At 50.9% G+C, this 23,897-nt stretch overlaps 2 protein-coding genes across 3 annotated transcripts in view; one reads left to right on the top strand and one right to left on the bottom strand.

Annotated features, from left to right (window-relative positions):
- Nucleotides 1-17,372, top strand: part of PCCA (propionyl-CoA carboxylase subunit alpha) — a 436,534-nt gene extending 419,162 nt beyond the window's left edge. Inside the window, exons 22-24 of the mRNA XM_075563454.1 lie at nucleotides 35-175; nucleotides 14,524-14,601; nucleotides 17,033-17,372. Coding sequence (XP_075419569.1) covers nucleotides 35-175; nucleotides 14,524-14,601; nucleotides 17,033-17,101 — 288 coding nt within the window. The 3' untranslated portion in view covers nucleotides 17,102-17,372. The remainder of the gene's footprint in view (nucleotides 1-34; nucleotides 176-14,523; nucleotides 14,602-17,032) is intronic.
- Nucleotides 17,373-19,041: 1,669 nt separating this feature from the next.
- The window catches only part of GGACT (gamma-glutamylamine cyclotransferase), a 57,996-nt gene continuing 53,140 nt past the window's right edge, over nucleotides 19,042-23,897 (bottom strand). For both annotated transcript variants that reach the window (XM_075563455.1, XM_075563456.1), the window contains one exon: nucleotides 19,042-19,899. In XM_075563455.1, coding sequence (XP_075419570.1) covers nucleotides 19,415-19,894 — 480 coding nt within the window. In that variant the 5' untranslated portion in view covers nucleotides 19,895-19,899 and the 3' untranslated portion in view covers nucleotides 19,042-19,414. The remainder of the gene's footprint in view (nucleotides 19,900-23,897) is intronic.

Below are 23,897 nucleotides of genomic sequence, written 5' to 3'. Positions count from 1 at the left end.
ATATTTTTCTTTTTTTTTCCCCCCTCCCCTTCAGTATAAAATGCATATCCTGAGCAAACTCGCTGCAGAACTGAGCAAATTTATGCTGGAAAAGGTGACTGAGGACACCAGCAGCGTTCTGAGATCCCCGATGCCTGGCGTGGTGGTGGCCGTCTCCGTCAAGCCAGGAGACACGGTAAGGAACGATGAGCCCGCCAGAGCCTGCAGCTCTCGAGAGTCTTTCTGGAACCTTGGCCGAAAGTCTGAGCTCATTCTTCCTCGTGCTTTCTTGAGTCTTCCTACCCGCTAGGAAAGAGCAAAGGAGATTTACAGATTTTGTGCGTCCTTTGTCTTTTCCCATATAAATTAGGCTAGTAATAGTATTTGTAGTGCACTCCCCACCCCCCCAACAAAACAACACCCCCACCCCCCATGAGTGAAACACAAATAAAGTCCGAGTCTCTTAGGAAGCATTTTACTTAGCATGTCGGTTTTTCTCAAGCTCGGTGTGGTTTAGCTCATGTGGAGGAATAGCGCAAACCCCACACAAGGAGGAACTTTTTGCATGCTGTCTGGAGTAAATGTATGATTGGGAAGGAGAATGGAGTACCCGAGCATGCGCATAACTTAATGAAATGCAGCCTCGCCGACTGAAAATGTTCATGTTGGCCTTGTGACTTGGAGCAGAAATAGCCCTAACCCTCACACGCTTGGTCTCCAGATAGCTAGCAGAACAAGTGGGCAGGTGGCAGACCCCTCGGCATGAGCGGCTGAAGTAAAATAAGCAGCTCGAGGGCTTCGAGAAGCAGCAGAATGCTTGCGTTTTCATCTACGTGTAAGATCACCAGCAAGCCGCTCAGCTTTCGTGACCGATGTAGTGATTCCATTTGTATCGCAGCTAAGTGGCCGGGGCTTACATTTGTCCCTGGGAAGATTACATTAAAACCCCCTCCTTACTTATCAATACAAATAAAATAGTGTATCTTCACACTGGGCAACCTCCACGGCCGTTGCCGTGCCGGTTGCAAAAGTGAATCATTAGGAAAGTACCTGTTTGTTTTTAAATGATTAACTCGAAGTTGGAAAATGGCTTCCACGTGGCTTTACCTGGAATGAGAACTATCGGCTTTTCTGGAAAAACATAAAAGAGGCTAGGCAGCTCTGAGGTTTTTAAAAATAGTTTTATTGTCATTTAGCTCACATAGGATATACAATTCTACAGTTCAGTCATATCAGAAAGAGCACTTTTAGCTTTAAAACATTGCCATTTCAGGAATATAGCACGTACTTGAATGATCTTAAAGGCAGGGTAGGTGAAGCGCAAAATTCCTTACATGCGTGGACAGGTGTGTGTGAGGGGTGTATGATGCACATTGCGCTCGCTCATAAAGAGTAAGGTCATCACAGGGTGGCCACTTGGGCTGGCCACGAAGAACGCCTGCACTCCGCACTGCCCGATCAGAGAAGTCAGTGGACCTTGGTGACCGAAGTACAGGTTGGTAAACATTGTGAAGGGTTTGTTTTTCATGTTCCTTCTTAAGCTTTTTCTTAGCAGCCGTGCAATCTGTATACTGCATCCTGAGCTTGGCAGTCCTAATTGTGTGGCTTAATTACAGAAGCACCATTTGTGCTTTTTTTTTTTTTTTAATCGGGGCTTAACTTAAATTGTTGCTTTTCCAACACCTGAGTCAAAGCAGGGGCAAGGCAAGCGGGGAGCGGTCGCTGGGAGATGGGAGGCTTCAGATGCGCCCTGCTCCTGCTGCGTCCCCTGCAGTGTCTGTCTGTCCAGGCACTGCTCCCTCAGTGCAGAGCGAACCCGCCCCTGCTGAGGGCGGGCTCCTGGCTTCTCAACCCGGCTTTTCCCAAGCCTAATTTTCTCACGTAACACAATCATGTAGCCTTCATGATTTTTGACTTCCTAGTTTATAACATTTAGAGAAAAAGGAGCAATGTAACATTCATTCCTGTTTCATTGGGATCACTGAGCTACTGAAAATAACAACCAACAGGTGAATGTGGGCATTCCTGAAGAGTTTAATTAGAGAACTGTTAAATATGTTCCTGTGGGAAAAGAGGCCGGTGTTTCATTTATTCCTCAACCTCGTCGTATCTAACCTCTACCCCCAGAGGTCACTTGTGTGCACACACGCATGCCTACGGGGTTAGGGTGGGGGCACCTCGTGAATTGGTACGCGATCTTTGTGCCAGTTAATCTCCAAGGCTGCCCAGGTAAGGCGTACGCTTTCCTGCGCTCCTTCCAGCTTCCCTGGGTCCTTCTGTGCATTGAGTTTCAATACAATCACGTTCTCTCTTGAGCCTCTCGTTTGTGAGGAGATATCCCACACCACGGAGGGAGGGCTAGACCAAATGCAGGGTGAGACGCTTTAGTGACTGGCTCTGACAACTGCAGTTAAGCCCTGCCCCTGTAACGAAATCACCAGGAACTCTCCTCGGATCAAAGCTGCAACACGTAATTTTGTGACCAGTGTAAGAAAACGCTGCTTCTAGCATCGACGATTTGTGGTTTTAAGGTAGTGTAACACGGCCAGGCACGATGTGTTTGCTTCCCTCATAACAATAGTGGAGCCCGGTTCTGCTGTTCTCAGGAGAAATGGAACCAGTCATCTCGGGGTATTTTGAAGGCAAACAATGACCTACACACAGCTCTGAGCCTCAAGTATTATTTGTCATTGACCTAGTTTAAATGTCAGTAATCTATAACTTACACTTTGCTAATACAATAAATCATGGGATAGAAGTGTCACAGAAACAGTCCATGACAACGCTCTCTTGTGAAGCAAAGGGTTTTTAATCTGAGTTTTAAAAAAAAAACTACTCAGGAAAAAAGCAATTTGGGGGAGTTGTTTAGTGGTGGTAAATGTTGTCAGGGTCTGAAAACAGACTGCTTTCACTTGCCCTGCCCAAGCACAGGACAGACGTGTTACAGTAACTCCAGGTCTTAGGCTTTACGCAGCAAAAGTCCCCCATGCTTTTTCAGTGTCTGTCACACACTATCTAACATAACACGGGGCAGAAAAGTAATGTCTTAGATACTAGTCTCTTTGCGCATGTGTATTACTGTGTAAGGAGAGGATGCTGGTTAATAAGTACAGTGAAATTACTGTGAGCAAACATATTGACCAGAACAAAGCCGGAATGGGCTGTGCAAGCCAAGAATCACAAATTTGATCGTGAAAGAAAAGGAAGAGGAGAGGGGAGGGAGGGAGAGAACGGCAGAGTTCTGGAGACCTGGCAGCTGAGATGTCGTCTGAGAATATTGTGTCCAGCGATCGATTTCTGCCTCAGCTTGAAAAAGGCCGATCTTTTTCAGTGTTTGCCCTATCATAAACTGAAGGCAATTCTCTAATCAAAGTTCACATTCTTGTAACTGGTGTTCATTTTTTATACTCTGTCTGTATTAGTGTTCTTGAGTAAAACGATGTTTTCTTAGAGAAAGAATGGCTGGATGTGATTTTCCTACCTGTTAGTGTTTGATTTAGATTCTCAGAGGGATTTGCGCACTTTTCATTGTTACCTTGACGTGAAAAATGCAGTCATTTTGAGCACATTTGTTTTGTTAACCTTTTTACATCAGAAACCAAATGAAATACAAAAAGATCAACCCCGATGCGGGGGTATTGTATGTAGTTATGATTGGGCCCTAGTTCCGTTTAGCTCTGTTTAGTCTGCAGTCATCTCAGATTTGCATGGAAAGTGTTCATCGAAAATAAATGAGACCCCCCCCTCCCTCCCCCTCCACCACCACCACCAGGTGGCCTTTCCCACCAACATTTCTTTCTTTCTTAACCATTAGTTTATGATACCAGGTACCTCTTGCTTATCGTTTGCCTGTTCTATTCCTGCAAGGCAGACGCTGGGGTGATTTCTGTGGGGCCAAGCTCTGTAAAGGAATGGAACTTTAGCGGAAGCACGGTTAGGTGTGTGGGGTTGCTGCTTTTGCCGACAGCCTCGAATGGGGAGAAAACAAACAAGGATAGCCGTGGAAACGTTGCATTAGAAGTCATCAGATTTCACCCGGACCCCCTTCCCCCGGACCGGACCCCAGGTGCTCCGTGAGGGGCGGGGCTCCCAAACAGATGGAAGGCCACAGATGCAGATAGCCACGGCCAGTGTGGCGGTCACACCTCCCCTTTGTCGACAGAGCCTCGCCCTATAGCGAATCTTGAGGAAATCACTGGGAAACTTGGCAAGAGACCTTTTTTTTGTCAAGTCTTGACAAAGCAGTGTTAAATGCGATTTGCAGACTCCTGGGCTTGGGTTTTCGGGTGTTCTGGATGGAAAGGTGAGTGAGAGCGGGTTCTCCTGGCCTGACGAGGGGCATGCCTGCCTGCCTGGCCATCTCGCGGGCCTCACCATGTCAGGCGCCGCATCACACCTGGCGCAGGGACTCGCCTGGCTGTTTGACAGCTCTTCCCCGTTCCTGGATACCTTGATTTCTCATCCTAAGATAATTGCAACGATTAAACTTACCTCTTTACAGCAGTGGTTATTCAAGCAGTTCCTTTGACAAAGTGCCAGTTTCCCCACGCAGGCCTCAGATGGCATGGCAGTGCGGGTGCAGCTAGATCCAGGCCTTTGTTTACCACGTTCACACGTTTGGACTGTGAACCACCACGAATGTATGGAAAGTTGGTGCATCATGTGGCAAGCTCCCCTATGATCTCTGTTCAGCTTTATCTTGTTGGCTTTGCATTTCACTTACTCAAACGTCTCCTAGCATGCCTCTCCTCAACCTAGTTCCTGTTTGGACTTCTACAGAGGTGACCACTGCCCTGAATCCAAATCGCACGTTTTTAATCTTTCCTAGAGAGCATTTGTTTTGTTCTTCAGTTTTAAACCTTTTAATTGTGTACACAGCAAATTGGGTTCTCATTCAACAGACGATACACAAATGGTTCCCCTGGCACCCCACCCCCACGCCCGTGGAGCCACCCCTCCCCATTTCCACTCTGGCCTCCCTGTTTCCATCCCCTCTTTGCCTTCCTGGGCAAATGTTGTCTGTGTGGCCTCGTCTAGTTGATTGTCCTAGGGAGCACATTCTTGCTAACTGTTAATGTTTATTTTATCAACTCGAATCCACTGCCATCCAGTCAGTCTGCCTCAGAGGGACCCCCTGCAGAGGGTAGAACTCTCCTGTGAGTCTCTGAGACGGTGATTCCGCTTCACAGGAACAGAAAGCCCAGTCATGCTCCTGCAGAGCAGGCTGGTGGTTTCAAACCGCTGACCTTGAGGTTAGTAGCCCCACTTGCAGCTACCAGGGCTCCTTTGTTTATTGTATATGGTAGCTAGTCTTCTCTCTGACTAAAAGGTGACCGCTAGGGATGATTTCCGTTCCAGGTTAAAGGGCGTCTTCAGGAAATAGTCTCAGAGGTGCCTCCAGACGCTATCATTCCAGTAAATGTTTTGAAAACATTTTTTAAAAATGAATTAAAGTTTTGTTCTGCATTTTTCTCCCAACTGGGACAGTTGGTTATGTCCCTGCTGGTAGTGGGAGCCAGGTACTATTCGAATCCCCTGGTGGGAAACACCGCCGTCCTTGGCTTCGCACGAGAAAGAATTCACGCTGAAGCCTGCTTTGTGATCTAAGTGGGTTTTTATAAAAGACAGAAGTTTCAGGCTTTACAATCCGTGAACACTGGTTACCCTCGCCAGACTGCACATCTACACATGGCGGCCTGAGGTCAGAGAGGGGGACCGTGGCACAGCCGAGCAGAAAGTGGAGCAGCTTGGGGAAGGGGCAGTGGTCTCCAGGTCCCGGCCTTTTAGGGCCTTCAGCTGGGAGGCGTGGTTAAACAGTACTGGTTGACCCCATTGGCTGAATTAAGCTCACGTGGCTCTGGATTGGGCCCACCTCCTTGTTCTTGTTTCTAGCTACGTAGGCTTACTGTCTAGTTCTTGTCTGAGTAGAAGAGACTGCCATTCGTGGGACCCATTAGTCGTGCGGATGGATTTCTCCCCAGAGCCTTAGTTCCCTTACCTCTCGGATGGAGAGAGACTGGAACTTGTATCTTGGATGACTGGTCACCAGCTTGTAAGACCCCCAGATTGCTACTCACCATGCAGTGTTAATGCTAGTTGATCAAGATGTCCCCTGAGCCAAGCCCTGTGACTCAGTCCCATAAGATGTATGGAAAAATCTAAGAAGGTTCCATAGCTATGCCTCTTGTGTGTTCTGTGATACTTATGGATATACAAGCAGCACATACAAGTAATATTTATATACCCACATACACAAATATACACAACTATACCCATAGGTGCACTTAAAGACCCCCTTATTGACCCTCTCCCATCATATAGCATGCACAACTACCTATGCAACCACGTACAAATGTACGGCTGCTGTTCTCGTAGATTGCATGTGTTACGCCAGCATTTACTGCCGTCCTCTGTTCTTGCACCGCTCGCATCTTCATGGGTCACGGTCACATTGTATCGACTTGCCTTAGGTTGAGTCATCTTTCTTCTCGTCAGAATCGCACGCTTGCCATCTAGTAAGTGACTCTTGTTCCCTCCCGCTCCCTTCCCAGGTCACCATCAACAAACCTTGCTTTCTGTGCATAAATCTATTCTTAACTTGCCTAAAGGTGGTGTGATATTATGTCCTTTTGTTGTTGACTTGCTCACGCAGTGTAGTGTCCTCTGGATTCACCCACGTTGTCTTTCGTGGACGCGTCAACATTCCTGGTTGTCAGTGCATGCACCACAACTTGTCATCACTCCACTGGTGACGCTTTGTGGTTTGCATCGCTTTGCCATTCGAGCCGATGGGCAATGAACTTGGGGGTGCATTTGTCAACTCTTGTTGGTGCTCTGATCGCTGTAAGAGTGCCTCTGCTGGATCACATGGGATCCCTATCCCTAGTCTTCGGCGGAAGCACGTTCCATTCTCCACAGAGCTGGTACCCCTTTGCGTTCCTATCAGCAGGGCCCAAAGAAGCCTGCCCTCCCACAGCCATGCCCGCACTTGTCCTTTTATGTTCTCCTCACCAGCACCCTTCTTGCAGGTGTGCCATGATCTCTCACTGCAGTTTTGCCATCTCTGACGGCTCCTGGTCGCAAACCTTGCTTCCTGTGTTTGTTAATGGCCTGAAGACCCTCTGTGCTGAGGGAGCATTTCTTCTCAACTTTCAGGGTTTGGTTTTGTTGTAGTTTTTGTGAAGGCGGCGCTTTGGGAATTTTTACCATTCAGTCAATGCCGACCCATGATGATCCTGGAGGACAGGGTAGCACTGCTCCTGTGGGTTCCTGACTCTGTCACTCTTTACAGGAGGAGAAAAAAACCATGTCTTCCCCCACGAAGAGCAGCTCGAGGTTTCCAACTGCCGAGCCTGAGATCGCAGCCCAGCTAGTAACCCCCACACCCCCAGGGCTTCTCCCCAGTGACCTTACTCAATGGTGATTATCAATCTAAGAGACAATGTCTCAAGCTTTGTCTATGAACTTGGAGATTAACTATAGCAGAGACTTTCCTAAGTTTAACATTCAGCTTACATTTCAAGGTCTGCTCTCCTTGAGATGACCAGGTCTGTGATTCGTCAGCCTGGATTTGGATGCTTCTGAAGATGGCATTCTCTACCTTAGGTTGGAAATCTCCTCTCAGCATTGCCTGAGCGCTGTGCAGTCCCACCCTCCACCGGGGAGCGGCGTGCAGACTGATGTGCTCCAGTCTCTCTGACTAGTTCTAGCGGTAGCTGTAGGTGTTGTGTCAGTTTGGAGCTTTGCTTTGAAAAGCAAGGGGAGTACAGTTTTTTACTCCATGAAAAACAATGGATTCCTTTTAAACTGGCCACTAGTCTCTGGATTCCCGTCTGAGGAATCTTGGCCCCCTGCCTTGGTGGCCACCACATGGCCCCAGTGAGCCCGAGAACGAGCCCACTGGCAAACAGGAGCCTCTTGGTACAAACGCAGCCCTCCTCCCATAGCCCTTCAGAGTAAGCCAGTGTGCGTCCAAGCCCATGGAAGGACCCCTGAAAGCAGTGGCCCTCCACCTTCCTCAGGTGGTGGTGACCCCCAACCATAAAATTATTTTTGTTGCTACTTCATCACTGTCATTTTGCTACTGTGATGAATCGTAATGTAAATATCTGATAGGCAGGATGTATTTTCATTGTTACAAATTGAATATCATGAAAGCTTTGTGATGAATCACAAAACAATATGTAATTATTGTGAAATATTTATTTCGAATTACAAGTAAATGAAAGTTTGTCTTGAAGCATGGTGTAGAATGGGTAACAAACAGTCTTCACGCCGGGTACTTGTAGGTGGGCGTATCTGCGTGTGGGCAGACCCGCCTGGAGACGGATAGAGGAGCAGTGTCTTGGTTCCTAAAACCATCGGAAATATGTGCTTTCCGGTGGTCTTAGGCGACCCCTGTGAAAGGGTCGTTCGATGCCCAGAGGGGTCGAGACCCACAGGTTGAGAACCACTGCCTTAAAGTGAAGATGAAATCATTTATTTCTATAGTCTGCCTTTTTCTTGGTGATTTGAGGGTGGTTCCATCATTGCTTAAGTGCTGCCCAACTTCCTGGGGCCTCTTCTCCTCCTCTACGTGAAGATGTTGGGATGTAAACGCACACTTCTTCAGGGAACATCGGGGACATTTACCAGCCTGGCTTTGTGGCTCTGAGAGAGGAAGTCGTTCTCAGAAGATGCTCCCGGTGCCTTTGAACCAGATCGGAGGCGCCTTTTCCCTTGTGGCTGTTCCCGGAGCCTTTCTTCAGACCGAGGGCCTTAACATGCAGCACACTCACACACCTGCATTCTAAGTAGAAAATGGAATGGAAGGCTTTCCACTTTTGTGGTGCAGTCAGCAGGGTTGATATTGATCCTTGGATTTTTTTTGTGGGGGGGGAGCATGGTGGCCCCGTGCAGCAGAAGGGGAGATTGCAGCGGGCCGGTAAGCCCTTCGAGCCGTCTGTCTAATTTGGCAGAAAAACACAGAATGTAGGACAACAAAAGAAGCTCCCTTTTCCATAAAATTTCTCCCTCCCACTCACCCCGCTTCCCCAAAAAGGGGAGTTAATTTTTCAGCTGCACGCAGTGGTTTGGTGCTCACTGTTGCATTGAAACAGTTGCTGTCTGAACAGGCAGGAAACAGTTTTCCTTTAATTGCTGAAATCATTCGGAAGTGCTTCATGCCCTGTTTCTATACAGCAGATGCTGTGCATTAATTGGCCTGCGTAGAAGTGACCCAGGGTTCCTTGCAGCGGGCCCAATTTTAGGCAGAGGGTTTAAATAGCTTATTTATTATTTTGTATAATCTGGCGAACATTCTGTGCTCCTGCACGTGTCATATTTCATGGTCTGCAGTTTCTAATGTCATGTGGGTTTCAAAACCTGGGTTTCTCTGGTAATGTACTAGCAGCAGGTAAGCTCCAAATACCATCCATCAGGAGCTAATTTTTTATCCAGATACGCCAATGACTGATGCACCTGTCTTTTGTACGGTAGGATGCCATATGCCACTGGCACCGTTTCCTATGCATTCCTGAGAGAGCGGAGGCTTCGGGGGGCACGGGTGGGGGGGCAGTCTATGCTATTGATGCTTTCTTGCCTCCATTTAAAGGATAGCCCCCTTCCAACAGCCCCGCTTTGGGGCGACAAAAGAGGGCAGCGGCCCATCGTGGAGGAAATCTGACTCCCATAACCATTTTCTTGATCCAGAAATATCCCTGCACACTCTTAATGGGGACCCTTGTTTTGTTACTCCCCGTCTGTTCCAAACAGACCTGAGCCCATTAGCAGGGCCTCCCTTGTGTGGCAAGACCACAGCTGCTACTGTAAATCTCATCCAGTCACTGTATCACCCCCATTTTGTGGCTCTGAAGGATGAAATTGAGAAATGGAATACTGTGCAGTCATCCTTTACGTCTCCAATCTGAGGCCTTCGCCGTCATTGTCATGCTTTTATTCCAAATCAAACAACATTAGCGAGCCACGCCACCTTCTGATGAATAGCTGGTCTTGAGCAGCCGCTTTCAAGTCTTTACTTTTGGGGGCTCCCTTTTATGTTTGACCGGGGGATCCTTTTCTTTGCTTAAAAAAAAATGTCCGTCTACCCCTCCCCCGCCCCCCCCCTTTCCTCGTCCCGCCCTTTGAGCTTCCGCCCCGGCGGGTGCGGGGCGCAGCTTGCCGTTTGAATGCTCGGTTGCCAAACGTGGCTCCTCCGTGGCCGCCTGTTTGCCAGGAGGAGCTGCGGGGCCCAGGAAGGCTTTCTGGGTCTTTTCATCTTTGTGGGAGGAATGAGGAGAACTTGGTGGAAGGGTACCGGGGGCTTTAATCAGAAATAAGAAGTGGTTTAAATCATTAGCACAACAAAGCATACTATAAGCTTGAAGATAAAAGTCTCTGGGGACAGAGCCCTCTGAAAATAAATGGGACTTGATAGATTTCCATATCATTTATAACTTCCCTTAATTACACTTGGAAGACTTGCCAGTGAAACTGGAAAATTGGCAGCCTATATCCATTATAGTCATTTTGCCGACCATGGCCAGCAGCTGGCTTTACTGGATTTTATCTCCCATCACTCACAATTAATCATCAGCTGGAGGTGTCGGAGAGTCTTCAGCACGGAGCAATACCGGGTGACAGCCCCCGAACAGGTGGAACTCTGCTGAGTAAATGGGCCGAATTTTCTCTCCAGCCAACTTGTTCCGGTGCACCCGAGACAAGCGTGAGCTTCCTGAGCGCGCGCTCCTCTGACGGTGGGATGCGAACGGGCCCACCCTGTCTCAGAGGCCCGAGAAAGAGCCAGGATTGGGGGGCTACCAACTTTACACCGATGAGACCGCAGGGCGGAGGACTGCATCGCCCGACTAGGCTTATCAAACCGACTGGTTGGCGGGGCTGTGCCATCGTGTCAGCCACCCCTTGGAGACACCCTGTCACACCCAGTTGGTCTTTATGAGACGCTTCATAGAAGTGGGGAGAAATGCGCGCCAGGGACCTGGCTGGAGCAGGTCCCACATGTGAGCTGGGCGTATGTAGGAGCCCGCTCTGTGCACCCCGAAAGCGGGAACACACGTGCACCCGGGAACACGCTGGTGGGATCCAGAGCATCTGGTCTCAGCTACAGGAGATGGGCCTGCAGAGCAAGTGCGAGGTAGGGGGCCACCGCCGCCTTCCAAGTGACCAGAGTTGGGCCCTCCTCTGCCCCTAGGAACCCCATCTGGGACCCTGAGCCGCCAGCTGGGGGTCAGGCAGCCCGAAAGCACATGTGGGGGACACCCAGGAGGTGCCACCAGCCCAACCCCTCCCTTCCTGCCCTCCACCTCCCTCACCCCCCCCCCCCAGACAGGGAAGGAGCAGGCGAAGGGTGCCCAATGGTCTGGGCAGCAGCAGACCGCTCGGCAGGATGCTGCCAGGTGAGAGCCGGCCCTGCTCAGAGCGAGGCCTGCCTGGGAATGACCCTGCGACGCCCAGCCCCGGCGGCAAGCGCTAACCTTGTCACAACCAGTGTCCCCCATTTGTTCCTCCGATTGCGACCTCTTTAGGGGGTGTAACCACTGGAAGTCAGCTCAGACTCACGCATGCGTTCGGGGGCTGGATCGGTGCACAAACCTCGCCCCGATTGCGAGCTCCCGGGGACCGTGGCCTCCGGTTCTTTCTCAGAGACGGAGGAGCGCAGCAGTAACAGCGGTCGCCCCAAGTGCGAGGAGAGGCGCGAGTTCACGATTTCCCTGCCAGCCAAATCACATCAACAGACCTGCAGCTGCAGCGGAAGGAGGGCGGGAAAGCCCGGGAGGAAAACGAACGGGAAGCAGCCAGGGTCTGATCCTGGGGCCCAGCTTGGTGGTGGGGCGGCAGACCCGGGTCCCTTGGTACCATCAAAGGAGAACGCAGGACCCGCGCCCCTGGCCACTTCTCCTGCGCCTTCACTCTGGTTTGGTTTTCTGTGGATACTTTGGCGTTCCCTGTGTGCAAGGGCTCACCCCCAGTTCCTCATTTCCCCACCCTCCCACTTCCAGTGGGGGGCGTCTGACTGCCTGTGAGGCCTGGCCCAAGCTCGTTTGGTGCACCCATTGACGATCGCTTAGGTTCATTTAGCTGTGACTGTCGTTCTGTGTGAAGGAGTAAGGGGCCCTCGGAGTCAGTGTCCTCGGAATTTCAGATCCATTTCCCAGAAAGCCTCACTGGACCCAGCGCCTGCATGGCTCCGTCCTTGGTTGGGGATGGACCTCATCTTCTAAGAAGCCACAGTCTGGCTCTACCAGGGTTTTTACCCACAAAGACCAACGGCAGGCCCCGCTTCTGTGGAATTAGACCTTCTCCCATCCTCCCCGATCACTGCCTGCCTTTGAAGAGGAGGGAAAGGCTCTAAGATGCTGCTTGAGAGAAGAGCCACTCGGCCAGCGTGCATCCAGGCATGTGCATTGTCTGGGAGCTGCCTGCCCCTCACAGGTTGAGCCTCCACCCTCCGCGCATGCAGCTGCCAGGTGACGGCGAATCAAAAAGGGCAGTGAGCACAATGCTTCAAAGCCCAGCTCTTCCGCACAGTAGCTCATCTCCGTGCCAGGACTCAAGCTTTGGCATCCCCGCTCTTCCTATATTTCGGTGCCAGGAAAAAACAGCCCACCACCTGAACAGCAGAAAAGAAATACATAGGGCTCCCAGGCACTGGTCTGTGCCAGCAAGACAGCTTGTGCCACATGGGGGGCCCGGAGGGGGCCTTGGAGATCATCTGAGGATTTCAGGAAAGAACATTCTCCAGGCACTCAGGCGGCGTTGGGGGGAGCACAGCCGCGGTGGTGAGATGGTGCAGGGGCCCCACACCAGGAGGTCCCACCCACTTTGCCCCAAACTCGTTGCCTTAAGAAACTGACCTCCCCCATGTCAAAGACTGGGAAATGCCAGCTCGACCCCTTGATTCGCACCCCTCAAGGAAAAGATGCATTGAGAGGCCCCAAGGCACTGATGATGCCCGATGGAAGCCTTGGGCTCACCTCCAGAGGGTTCCTCCGTGCCTCACTCTGGATCGTCGTGCTGCTGAAAGGCGGCCATCAGAACCCAGTGTGCAGGTGTGTGTCTCTGGGAGCTGCCTCTGGCTTTGAAAGAGATGGGGGGCAACTTTACAAATCATGGCTTCCACTGGAAGGTGCTTTCTGGGACCCTGTTCCTTGCCGATCTTTGTACCGACTCACAAAGGATGGGCCGTGGTCCTCGAGGCCTTGATGCTGATCTACTGGTCCAGCGTCCCACCTCCCAGCCACCCCCCGGACTGTAGACTTGAAAAACTCCAGTTGTTTTATTGTAAGAGACTTTTATTGTTGTTGCTTGATCCCTTTGAGCAGGTCTTCAACTCGTAGCTGCCAAAGCAGCAGAGTAGAACTGCCCAGTATGCCTGTCTAGGCTGCAATCGTGACAGGAGCAGATAGCCAGGCCGTCGTCTGGTGCACATCTTGGTGGAGGATCTGAACCACTGTCCTTTAGGAGAGCAGCCCAGTGCTTAATGATTGAGCCATCAGTTTGAGGTCGAGTTCTCATGTAATTCACTCCTCTACACTGTCCTGACCGTTCAGTGGATTTAGGCCACTCAGTTCCATCACCACAGTCAGTAGCAGGGCATTCTCACCACCGCCCGCAGTCGAACCCTGCACTCACTTCCTGTTCTCTGGATAACCACTATCTGTCTGTCTCTTTAGACTTGCTTATTCTGGACATTTCACATCAATGGGAAAAGCTTCTGTTTGTGGCAAAGTTGGGTCAGAGATTCCCAGGGGAAGCCCACAACCAGCACATGCACTATTAGGGATTGGCTTTCTAACCTGCACTGAATTGTGTGTGTGTGTGTGTGTGTGTGTGTGTGTGTGTCCCACAACCAGCACATGCACTATTAGGGATTGGCTTTCTAACCTGCACTGAATTGTGTGTGTGTGTGTGTGTTCTTTCTCTGATATCTCCTGAAGATGAACTTCAGGCTGTTTAAAAAAATTTTTTTAATTTATTTTTAAAATTTTCCTTGTCCCTTGATTTAAAAGCAGCAACAACAACAACACTTTTCCTTGTGAGTTGAGTGAAGGTTCACAGAGCGGATCAATTCATACACTTTGTTTGATCGCACCCATTGCCAGCCTCCCAGTGTAACAGCGCCCATCCCAGCTTCTCTCTGTGTGTCCCGTCCCCACCCCTCCTTTCCTAACCCAGGGGGATGCTGCCTCCTTGCTCCCAGGTGAATGGCCCCCAGGTGTGCACACCTCAGAGGTGGTATTATTCCCTCCCTGTAAAAACCTGCTTATTGTTTGGCTCAAAAAGGAACCACGGGGGTGAGTGTAACCCCAGACTTGAACGGTGACCAAGGTCCACAGTTGAGGGACTCCACGAGTCTCTTGCTAACCAGCCCACCTGATCTCCTTCACGAGTGTGAGTTTTGTTCCACATGAAGATGAACTAACTCAGTGCTGCGGTCAGTGCACAATGTCGGAGAATGTGCCAAAGGAGCTCTTAGTGGCGTCCCTTACGTAGTCACTGCTCATCAGAAGCTTTGAAATCCTCTCTCCACTTTGCTGCATTCTCCAGGTAGTAGAAGGCCAGGAGATCTGCGTGATTGAAGCCATGAAGATGCAGAACAGTATGGCAGCTGGGAAAACTGGCAAGGTATGTTTCTGCAACATGCCCCTTCACCCCGCCCCCTGGTCCCACACACGTGCGCGCCTACACACGAAGCGGCACCTACCCCTTTGCCTGCAAGGGACCATCTTGATCACCCTGGCCACCTTGCCCTCACAGACGGAGACGTTGAGAAGGGGCACTTCACCCTCTACGTGCATGCACCCCTGTCCCACACCAAGCAGACCTTCCGATAAGGGCTCTTGTTATCTCCGGTCATCAAAGAACAATTGCTCTTCACCTCATGTCTTTCAAATTAAGGACACTTTAATTTTTAATGTTTACATCTGTCTTGGAGGCAGTTAGCTATCTGAGACTTAGGTTACACAGCAGGAAATGGTCTTAGAGATTGCAGAAATTAACACAACTCTTTATGATATTTTCTTCACAAAGAGAGCAATTCCATTTTAGACCGAGAGTCGCTGAAATCCCCCAGTACTTGGTTGGAAGCTGAATGATTTGGGGGTGGGCCTGGTGGGCGGGCACCAATGATATGAATTAGGGCTAAAATTCGATCAGAGTAAGAGTCCTTAAAAAGATTTTCTCCTTGGAGGGTAAAAAAATAACAAAAATCTATAGTCCTGTGGATGAGTAACTTCAGCATTCTTCCTGAGAGCAAAGATACAGCTCGGCGGAAAATGACCTTTCCTGAAGGGGAGTTGGGTTTTGAAGATGAGGGTAGAGACAGTTGCGGGGCTGCATGTCGTGTACTCCCGGGAAGAAAACTCAAGGGACCGTGTGCGCTGTGGCAGAGAGAAGGAAACACCAGCAGGTCTCCAAACGTCCCCGGTCAGAGACATGCAGGCCCCTGCCTGTCCATGGTCTGTCACCCCCACAGAAAAGGAAAGCCATTGGCAGCCACTTGGGGTCCCCTGAGCGGGCAGGAAGAGAGGCACAAGCATTTGTACCCACTGTCAAATGATAGGATTTGCAGGGGTTTTGTGTTTTGGTTTAAGAAATCCCACTTGTAAATTAGACGACTTAAAAAAAAAAATAAACCAGGAAATGTTGGGGTCTGTTAGTGTAGACACGTTTGCATTTGTTCATTGAAATGATTTACTTAACCTTCATGCTTCAGTAGCTCCCTGGAATTTCTAGCCGTGCTGAGAACTTGGCCGAGGCTTGCCCAGGTCCCTGTGCTGCTGGCCTCAGGAGTAGCATCCTCCTTTCTGAGGATGTGTCTGGACAGGTCATTTGCCCACTGAGGCCTGGGCCTCGGAAGACACTACACTCGCCCCTCACCACCATCACCCAGAGCTGCAGCTCCAGGGCTGGAGAGGGGGTCTCAGTGAAGTCTCGACTGTGGCCCAACCTCAGCCTTGTCTGTCCCTTGCCCTCTCCCATCCCCACGCCTCTTGATTCCAACCCAGCTTGGTACTGTGGGGAGTGGTCAGAAGACCCAGTCTAGAGGGTTCTGGCCAAGCGGGGGATCACTTTTCCTCCCAGAGAAAAGGTTGTCCATAGAAACAGATCCCCCATTAAAATCTACCAAGTATAAAATACTGGAATTAAGATGACTCTGAAAAGCCACCTCCAAGAGAATCCGATAGCGCCTGCTGGCCGAGGCCTTGAAGGGTGCCTTGAACGATGCAGGTTCGCATCGTTCTTACACACGCCGGGCTGGCTGGTAAGCAAAGAAGGCCCATGTCTGCTCACGGTGGAGTTGCAGGGGACACGAGCCAGTGTACCAAATCAGAGCTGATGCTTCCGGCCTTTGCCAGTTGCCCATATGGCCAGTGAGTGCTCACCCACTGTTGATTTTCATGCCCAAGCAAGAGCCTCCAAGAAGTCAAACAAATGGTCTCCTCCAGACCCCTCCCTCCCTTCTTGTTATGCTGAGATCTTTGAACCCCCGTTTGGAGGTGGGAGAGTGAAAAGGCTGAGTGGCGGGAGCGCCATGGTGCCCGGGGCATGTTGTTCTACCAAGGGCAGTCTGCTGGCCACAGACCCAAGCATCTCATCTCTCTTCAAAAGAAGTATAGGATCATGCGAGGGAGTTTCCCCTCCTGATTAGTACCTGTTTTAAAATATGATATAAATTTTTTTAAACACTACATTGAGTTTGCCATTAACTCGCAAAGCACATCCCGGATCTCTAACCTAAATCCACAAGAAAGACTAGGCGGGCCGGTGTTGACTCAGCTGGCGTAAATGTTTCTGGCATTTTAGGGTGCTGGCTAGAAACCCTGACTTCTGCAGGGTGCCGGCGGGGGAACTGGGGCAAGAACAGCATCAACAAAGGGGCCGTGGGGAGGCCCAGCTCACCTCCCGCAGGTGGGGCCCTGCCCCGGTGTGTCCGCTGGGTGGGAGCCAGGGGACTGCCCCTGGAGCCGGAGACGCCGTCTCTTCATAGGTTTGGGAGCCTTCCTCGCCCCCCAGCGTCTCCTTACTAACCTAACTCTCCCCCTTACAACTCAAGGTCAGATCGGTGCAATGCAAGCCGGGGGACACCGTGGGAGAAGGGGATCTCCTTGTGGAGCTGGAGTGAAGCCCTTACCGCCTTGGACTCCTCACCCAATTTAATTAGCCGCTCTTTGTCATCATTTTCTCACACGCAATTTACTCAAGCATCTTCCAGTAACACTCCTGTGCAGCAGATTTTACATGGCCATATTTATTCCACATATAGTCAAAACCAGTATTCTGCCAAAAAATCACCAATGGAAAATTTTATTGATATAAATACTTGTACATATGATTTGTACTTCTGCTGTGAGATTTCCTAGTGTCAAAATTAAATCAATAAAACGGAGCATTTGTCTAAATATTGGTTTGCCCTTTTTTTGAATGAAGACAATGTACACAAGAGGATGCGTCGGTGCCAGGAGACTTTAAATACGAGCGCTTCCTTCCGAGCCTTTAAGAAATTGACATAGGTTTGCAGGCCCCGGACTCCCAGTTACTTCTCTACCATTTGCCATTTTATCATCTGGATGCCTCACATCTTTCCCGAGCTAAGGACTTAACCCCCGTTTCTGATCATTCATAACTTCTTAAAGGCCACATATAACACAGCTGGGTATTTTTACCCCTCCGCCTCCCTGCGATGTTGGGGTTCTAAGCGCGGGTAACTTTGGATCTAAAGGCGCCCTGGTGGTTGAAAACAGCCACCCAAATGTCAGCCTTTGGTTGCTAACCCAAAGGTTTGAACTCCCCTGGTCGCTCCGTGGGAGAAAAACCAGGCGATCTGTCCTCAGAGCGGAGTGCTTCTGGGCCGCACAGGGCCACTGTGAGCCAGAAGCAACTCGAGGGCACCCAGCAGCAGCCCGGGTCCGAGACGGGACATGTATGTGTGCATCCAGGACTCTTTGGAATAGACTCCAATAGATGCCGCGTGTCAGCAGTACCCTCCCCCCTACACACACTCTGGAGCACAGCCCTGCCCACTCCCCCAGACCTGGGATCCAGCCTGCAGCTCCCTCACACCCACCCCACTGTGTGAGTGTGCTGCTTACACTGGAGCGTCAGCTGATTGTGTGTGTGTGTGTGTATGCGTGCGTGTGTTGAAAAGCAAGTTCCCAATTAAGAAAAATGGGCTAAAAATAATGATCATGTATTTGTGCCAGATGCAGTTAGTGATCACAATCTACCATTAAGTTGAAGAGTGATGAAATTGTCCCAACTGCGAGCTTGGTTACGAAGGACCAGCAGCTGCATCTTCACTTGGTCCCGGAATCCTTGGACTATGTGTCGTACTTTGCTGGGAAGCCTGTGCCGAGAATCGTGCGCCGGTTTGAATCTCCACTGACAAAATATCAGATGGAGGTGGGAAGTAATTGCTACTTCGTGCCTCGCTAAAATTATTTTAAGTGCTGTTTGTATTTGGAAGCTAAGCTTTCTGTCAGGCCTGAAGAACAAATTACTGCTGTGTCGGCTCTGCTCTGAAAGGCTTGCCCAGGGCTGTGTCGTTCCTGAATCAGTGGTGGGGTCTCGGAGCCAAGGGCTGGGGGCTCTGGCCTCGCTGCCCCTGGATGGCTGTGTCCGCTCGGAAGTGGCTGTTCATGACTTCAGCAGGTTAGAACGAACAGAACCTTCTCCCACGTAAGTGAACCCGCCTCCCCGAACCCCCACCCCATGGGCAACAATAGCAGGAACACTGATGGTTTATTCCCAGAACATCTTGGTCCATTCTAAGTAATCATTTTTAACAGTCCCTGCGTAAATGCAATGTGACAATTCCTGAGAGAGCCCCAGCTCTGCTCTCAGTGCAGCATGGTTTGCTGGAGGAATTGTATTGGGTGCCTGCACCTTGGACCATCCAGAAGCAGCTGTTATTTAAAAAGAAACTGATAAACAAAAACTTCTCGGCGCTGCAGGCCAGAATCAATACAGCGGCACTGCTGAAACGTGGCAGCACCACGAAGCAAGCCTTAACGATTCATCTGAAATGTTATCTTCAGAGGAAAGCGAAGCCCCCCCCCCCCAAAAAAAAACCAAACAAACCAAAAAACCCCCCACAAAAGCAAATGACAACACACTAGTTCTGTCCGAATGTCATTTATGGGAACTAAAATCTAATTTTTTTCTTATCAAATAGATCCCGTCCACCATGGTTTTTGAGGACTTAGGAGTAGAACAGTATCTGGTGGATTGAAGAGGTAAGATTTGGTCATTTGTATGTCATAATTATTTGTAAGCTCGGCCTTCTCTGAAAGCCACTCTGCCCACCCCCACACGATCGAGTTTCACAAATATTCGTTTAAAAGGACAGCGTCTCCTCTGGTGGGCCGACCGACGGGCAGGTAATCCCATAATCACCGGGCTGCCTTCGGCCCCGTCGGGCCCATGCGTCCTCCCCTTCTCATCTGTTTTCCCGCGGATTGTAGCGAAGGCCGTGTGTCCCCTGAGAGTCATAATTGTCGTGGTACGGGAGGAGGGCCCACTCGGGCGAGTAGGTGGCGGTGCTGTACACGAAGCACTGCATGGTGCTGTCGGCAGCTGGCGTCTCCGCAGGGGCACTGCGTTTACCTTCCCACATGAGGACTTCAATCCTCACCAGGGTGCGCTGGTACATGTCTGGGCAGCCTTCAAATTCATCCAGGAATTGCAGCATCTGCTCATCGACCGCGTAGATCTCCCCGGCCACGCAGTGGCCCCGCCCGGGCAGGCTCAGCAGGTACGGGATGTTGTGCTGGCCCGCGATCACCAGCGGGTGGGGCTCTGCCGTGCGGCCCTGACCCCGCAGGGCCGCCCAGCCGTGGCTGCTGTCCAGCAGGACCTGATGGTTGGGCTGGCCTCTCTTGAGGGTCCCGTACACGAACACGTGGGTCATTTTGGCCATCGAAGCTACAGATGAGAGAGGAAACACACAGAGGTTCACATTATCTGTGTCACATACCCCCTACCCCCCAGAAGTCCCCCCAAAACACTGCCCTGGAGCTGATGCTGACTCATAGCGGGCCAGTGGGCCAGCATAGAGCTGCCCGTGAGTTTCTGAGAGGAACTCTTTATAGAAGTAGAAAGACCCGTCTTTCCCCAAGGAGGCCAGGTGGCTTCCAGCCGCTGATCTTGCAGTTAGCTGCCCAACGTGCAGACCAATGGGCTGCCAGGGGCCCTGACCACACCACAGAAGGAGCAGAAGCCCGGAGATGGGGTTGGCCAACCTTGTCTTTCCCGTAAAAGACCGGTGACCAGTGAAGAGACGTATTGGGCTCTGCACACCCTGCGATGTTCATCACAGACACTCAGCTCTGCCCAGAGCTGCCGCAGGCAGGACTAAAGGAGGCACTTTTTAGACACGGGGGCTGGGGCTGCCGAGCATTGGAAATACCTGGACGGCACCGTGCCTCCCACAAAACCCCATCCCACCCACCACCACTGCCACGCAACCCAGTGGGGGAGGACTGGCCCCGGAGGATTTCCAAGGCTGTACCTCTTCCTGCAAGTAGATGGTCAGATAGTCTGAGATCGGCAGAGCACTGCAGTCACTGACCCACCACCACCACCACCTAGTTCATTGTAAAACCACCACCGAAACACTGTGTGGACACTGAAGGTGACATTTCCCAACACTGCTGCGTGGCACCAGATAGTCTATGTTGTTGCTCACCCCCAACCACTTAGAAACCTACGTGCCATTCTTTGCTTGCCAGCTCAGTGTTTGCAGGGCCCCCTCAGGCCGTTCTACACAAAGGAGCATGCGTTCATTCATGAGGTCAAACCCTTTCCCACAATTGAGGAGAGTTTGCCTTTTTATTTCTTTTAATCATTTTATTGGGGGCGCTTACAGATATTGTAACAATCCATAAAATCAATTATATCAAGTGAACTTGTACAGATGCTGCCATCATCATTTTCAAAACATTTTCTTTCTTCTCGAGCCCTCTGATATTAGCTCCTCTTTATTCCCTCCCTCCCTACCCTACTAGCCTCATGCACCTTTAATATATAATTATGTTTTATATCTTACAGTGCCTGATATATTCCTTCACCTGCAATTCTGTTGGTCCTCCACAAGAGGCGCTACACAGCTGTCATTACTATGAGTTCCCCCTTCCCCCTTTGCCCCTTGTCCCCTTCCCACACCCTCATGGAATCATTGCTCCCATTACTGTTTCTGGAGGGGTTTATCTATCCTGGATTCTGTGTATTGAAAGCTCTTATCTGTACCAATGTACTTACACCAGTCTAGCATGATTTGTGAGGCTGCAGAACTGGGGCCATGATAGTGGGGGCGGGGGCAGGAAGCAGTAAGGAAGTAGAGTGATGTCAGAGCTCCATCAGTGCTGTCTTGCCCCCTGGCTATAACGTCCCTTCCGTGTGACCCTTCTGTGAGGGAGTTTCCAGTTATCAACAGATGCGCTTTGCATAAACTATTCTGACCCCTCTCCTTCACATTGATATGATTGATTGTTTTTGAACTTCTGATAACCTGTCCCTGTCGATTCCTGGTGATCGCACAGGCTGGAGTGTTTCTTCCATAGGGGCTTAGTTGTGCCCCTGCAAGATGGCTGCTTGTTTGACTTCAAGCTTTAACACCCCAGACGCTATATCTTTTATTAGCCGGCACCACCCATTTTCTTCACCACATTTGCTTCTGCATCCATTTCTGCAATCATGTTGGGGAGGTATCACCGTGTGCCACATTATTAGAACAAAGTGTTCTTGTGCTGAGGGAAGACTCCAGTAGGGACTCAAAGTCTGTCTGCCACCTTAATGTATTAACATGCAGCTATATGTACATAGACTAGTGGTTCTCAACCTTCCTAATGCCATGACCCTTTAATACAGTTCCTCATGTTGTCGGGACCCCCTCAACCATAAAATTATGTTCTTAAAAAAATCATTTTATTGGGGGCTCATACAAACAAAATTATTCTCATTGCTACTTCATAACTAATTTTGCTGCTGAATTGGGTGACCCCTGTGAAAGGATCATTTGACCCCCAAAGGGGTCTCGACCCAGAGGTTGAGAACCACTGACATAGACCAATACCTCTCCTATCTTTAGATATTAAACTATTTACATATATATGTCTATATTTATACCTCTTTATATAGTTTTTACTTCCTAGTTCCTTCCTCTATTTCCTTTTACTTTCTTCCTGTCCCACTATCATGTTCACCCCCATTTGCCTCTCAGTCATTCCTCTCTGCTACATTACACTTGATCAACCACCACCAGGAACTCTCCACCCTGGAGGAGACCTTGATGGTGGCTCTGCTCTTCAGTTTGGGCTCTTTGGGGCCCCAGGTGTCGGCTGGGGTACCGAAAGCACAGGCTCCACACAGCACGCCTGACGGCTGGGCTTCCTCCCTCCTGCTCCACAGAGGGGGGTGGGGTGGCTGCTGCTCTTCTGCAGGATCTGTCACGTCAGACAGTGGCCCTGGACCCTCTCACAGACACCCCGAGTCCTCGGAGTCTCCGCATCGGAGCCACAGCACGCTGGCTTTGCGGATCCTCAGATCTGATCACTGAGCAAAATGTGTCCTTAATTAGGCCCAGTCAGTGCCTGCACTCCTTGGCTTAAAACACAGTGTGTCACACAACTGCCACCGCTCAGCGTAGACCTGGCCTCCCTCCACAACCCCTCCCCACCCCGTGGGGGCAGCCCCACCGGACGGCTGCCTGGCCCCGTCATACCTTCAACTAGCTCTCAATCCACTCCTCTGGGTTACTGTGGGCGGGTCTGAGGTGCCTGGAAAGGCCAGCACCCTCTCTTGGGGAAGGACGTTGGATTGAAGAGCAAGGTGACTTGTCGAATGGGCATCGCCCTTTCCAGGGTCGAATCCTGTGGAACTGCCACTTTCCGGAGCAGACGGTTTCCGCCGTTCTAGACGGACTTTCGCACTAACCCCTGAGACGGCTGCCCCGAGTCAGCCCTCAGTCTGGACTGACCTCCCAGACAAGTCGGCAAGGGCAGGGGGGGCCTGGGAAGCTCCGCGCACCGTGGAATGGTCAACCGTCTGCAACCAGAGGGCACAGCTGGGAGGGTTCGGAAAGGAGGCGGGATAGCCACGGGAAACACCAGGCGGAGGCAGGGTAGGTGTGTTACCCTGTGGGCATGGCCACCAGCGAAATGAAACACACACAGTGTATTCGGATTGTTGCATGGAAAACGGATTTGCTCTGTCGACTCTCACCCAATCCACAATAAAAAGAAGAAATTGCCCAACAAAGTTGAGGGGGTTAAAAGGAACCTGGTAGTCCAAGACCCCGGGGCCACCGGTGCTAGACTGCATTCTGACCCTGGTGGGGCAGGGCAGCCAGGCTCCAAGGCCCGGGGCAGTGACAAGTCAGCTGCAAGGCTGGCTGTAGCAGAAGGTCGGCGTGCACACAGGCGGGCCATTGCATACACCACAGCCGTGATGCAGGTCCTTCGTGGGGCTCAAGCCTAACTGGAAACACGTTTCACGGGGGGTACAGGACCCACTCTTCCGATCCCTGCATTTCACAGCCTATTTGCCTCACTCCTGGTGGTGCCGTTGGTGACGCCCTGGGCTGCTAAACTCATGGTTGGAGGTTCAAATCCACCAGCCGATGTGGCAGTCTGCTTCTGTAAAGATTTATAGTCTCGGAACCCCCTGGGAGCGCTCAGCTCTATAGGGTTACTGGTTCACTGTTAGTCGGACTCCACTGGGGTTTGAGGAAAGTCCCACTGCAGGCTTCTCGAGCTCAGCTGTGGACAGACACCCCCCCCCCACCCGTGTGCCGAGAGCTGTGTGCTCGGTAGAAGAGTCGCCCCTAACTCACAGGGCTTCTGTCTTCTCAGCACCATCAGGGCTGGTCTGGGGAGGTGAAGGGGGTTCCTGGCTTGTTTCCCCCTTCAGGGACCTCCAAGGGC

Source organism: Tenrec ecaudatus, chromosome 11, assembly GCF_050624435.1.
Source record: "Tenrec ecaudatus isolate mTenEca1 chromosome 11, mTenEca1.hap1, whole genome shotgun sequence".
Classification (NCBI taxonomy): Eukaryota; Metazoa; Chordata; class Mammalia; order Afrosoricida; family Tenrecidae; genus Tenrec; species Tenrec ecaudatus.
This window is presented reverse-complemented; position numbering and strand designations above follow the sequence as displayed.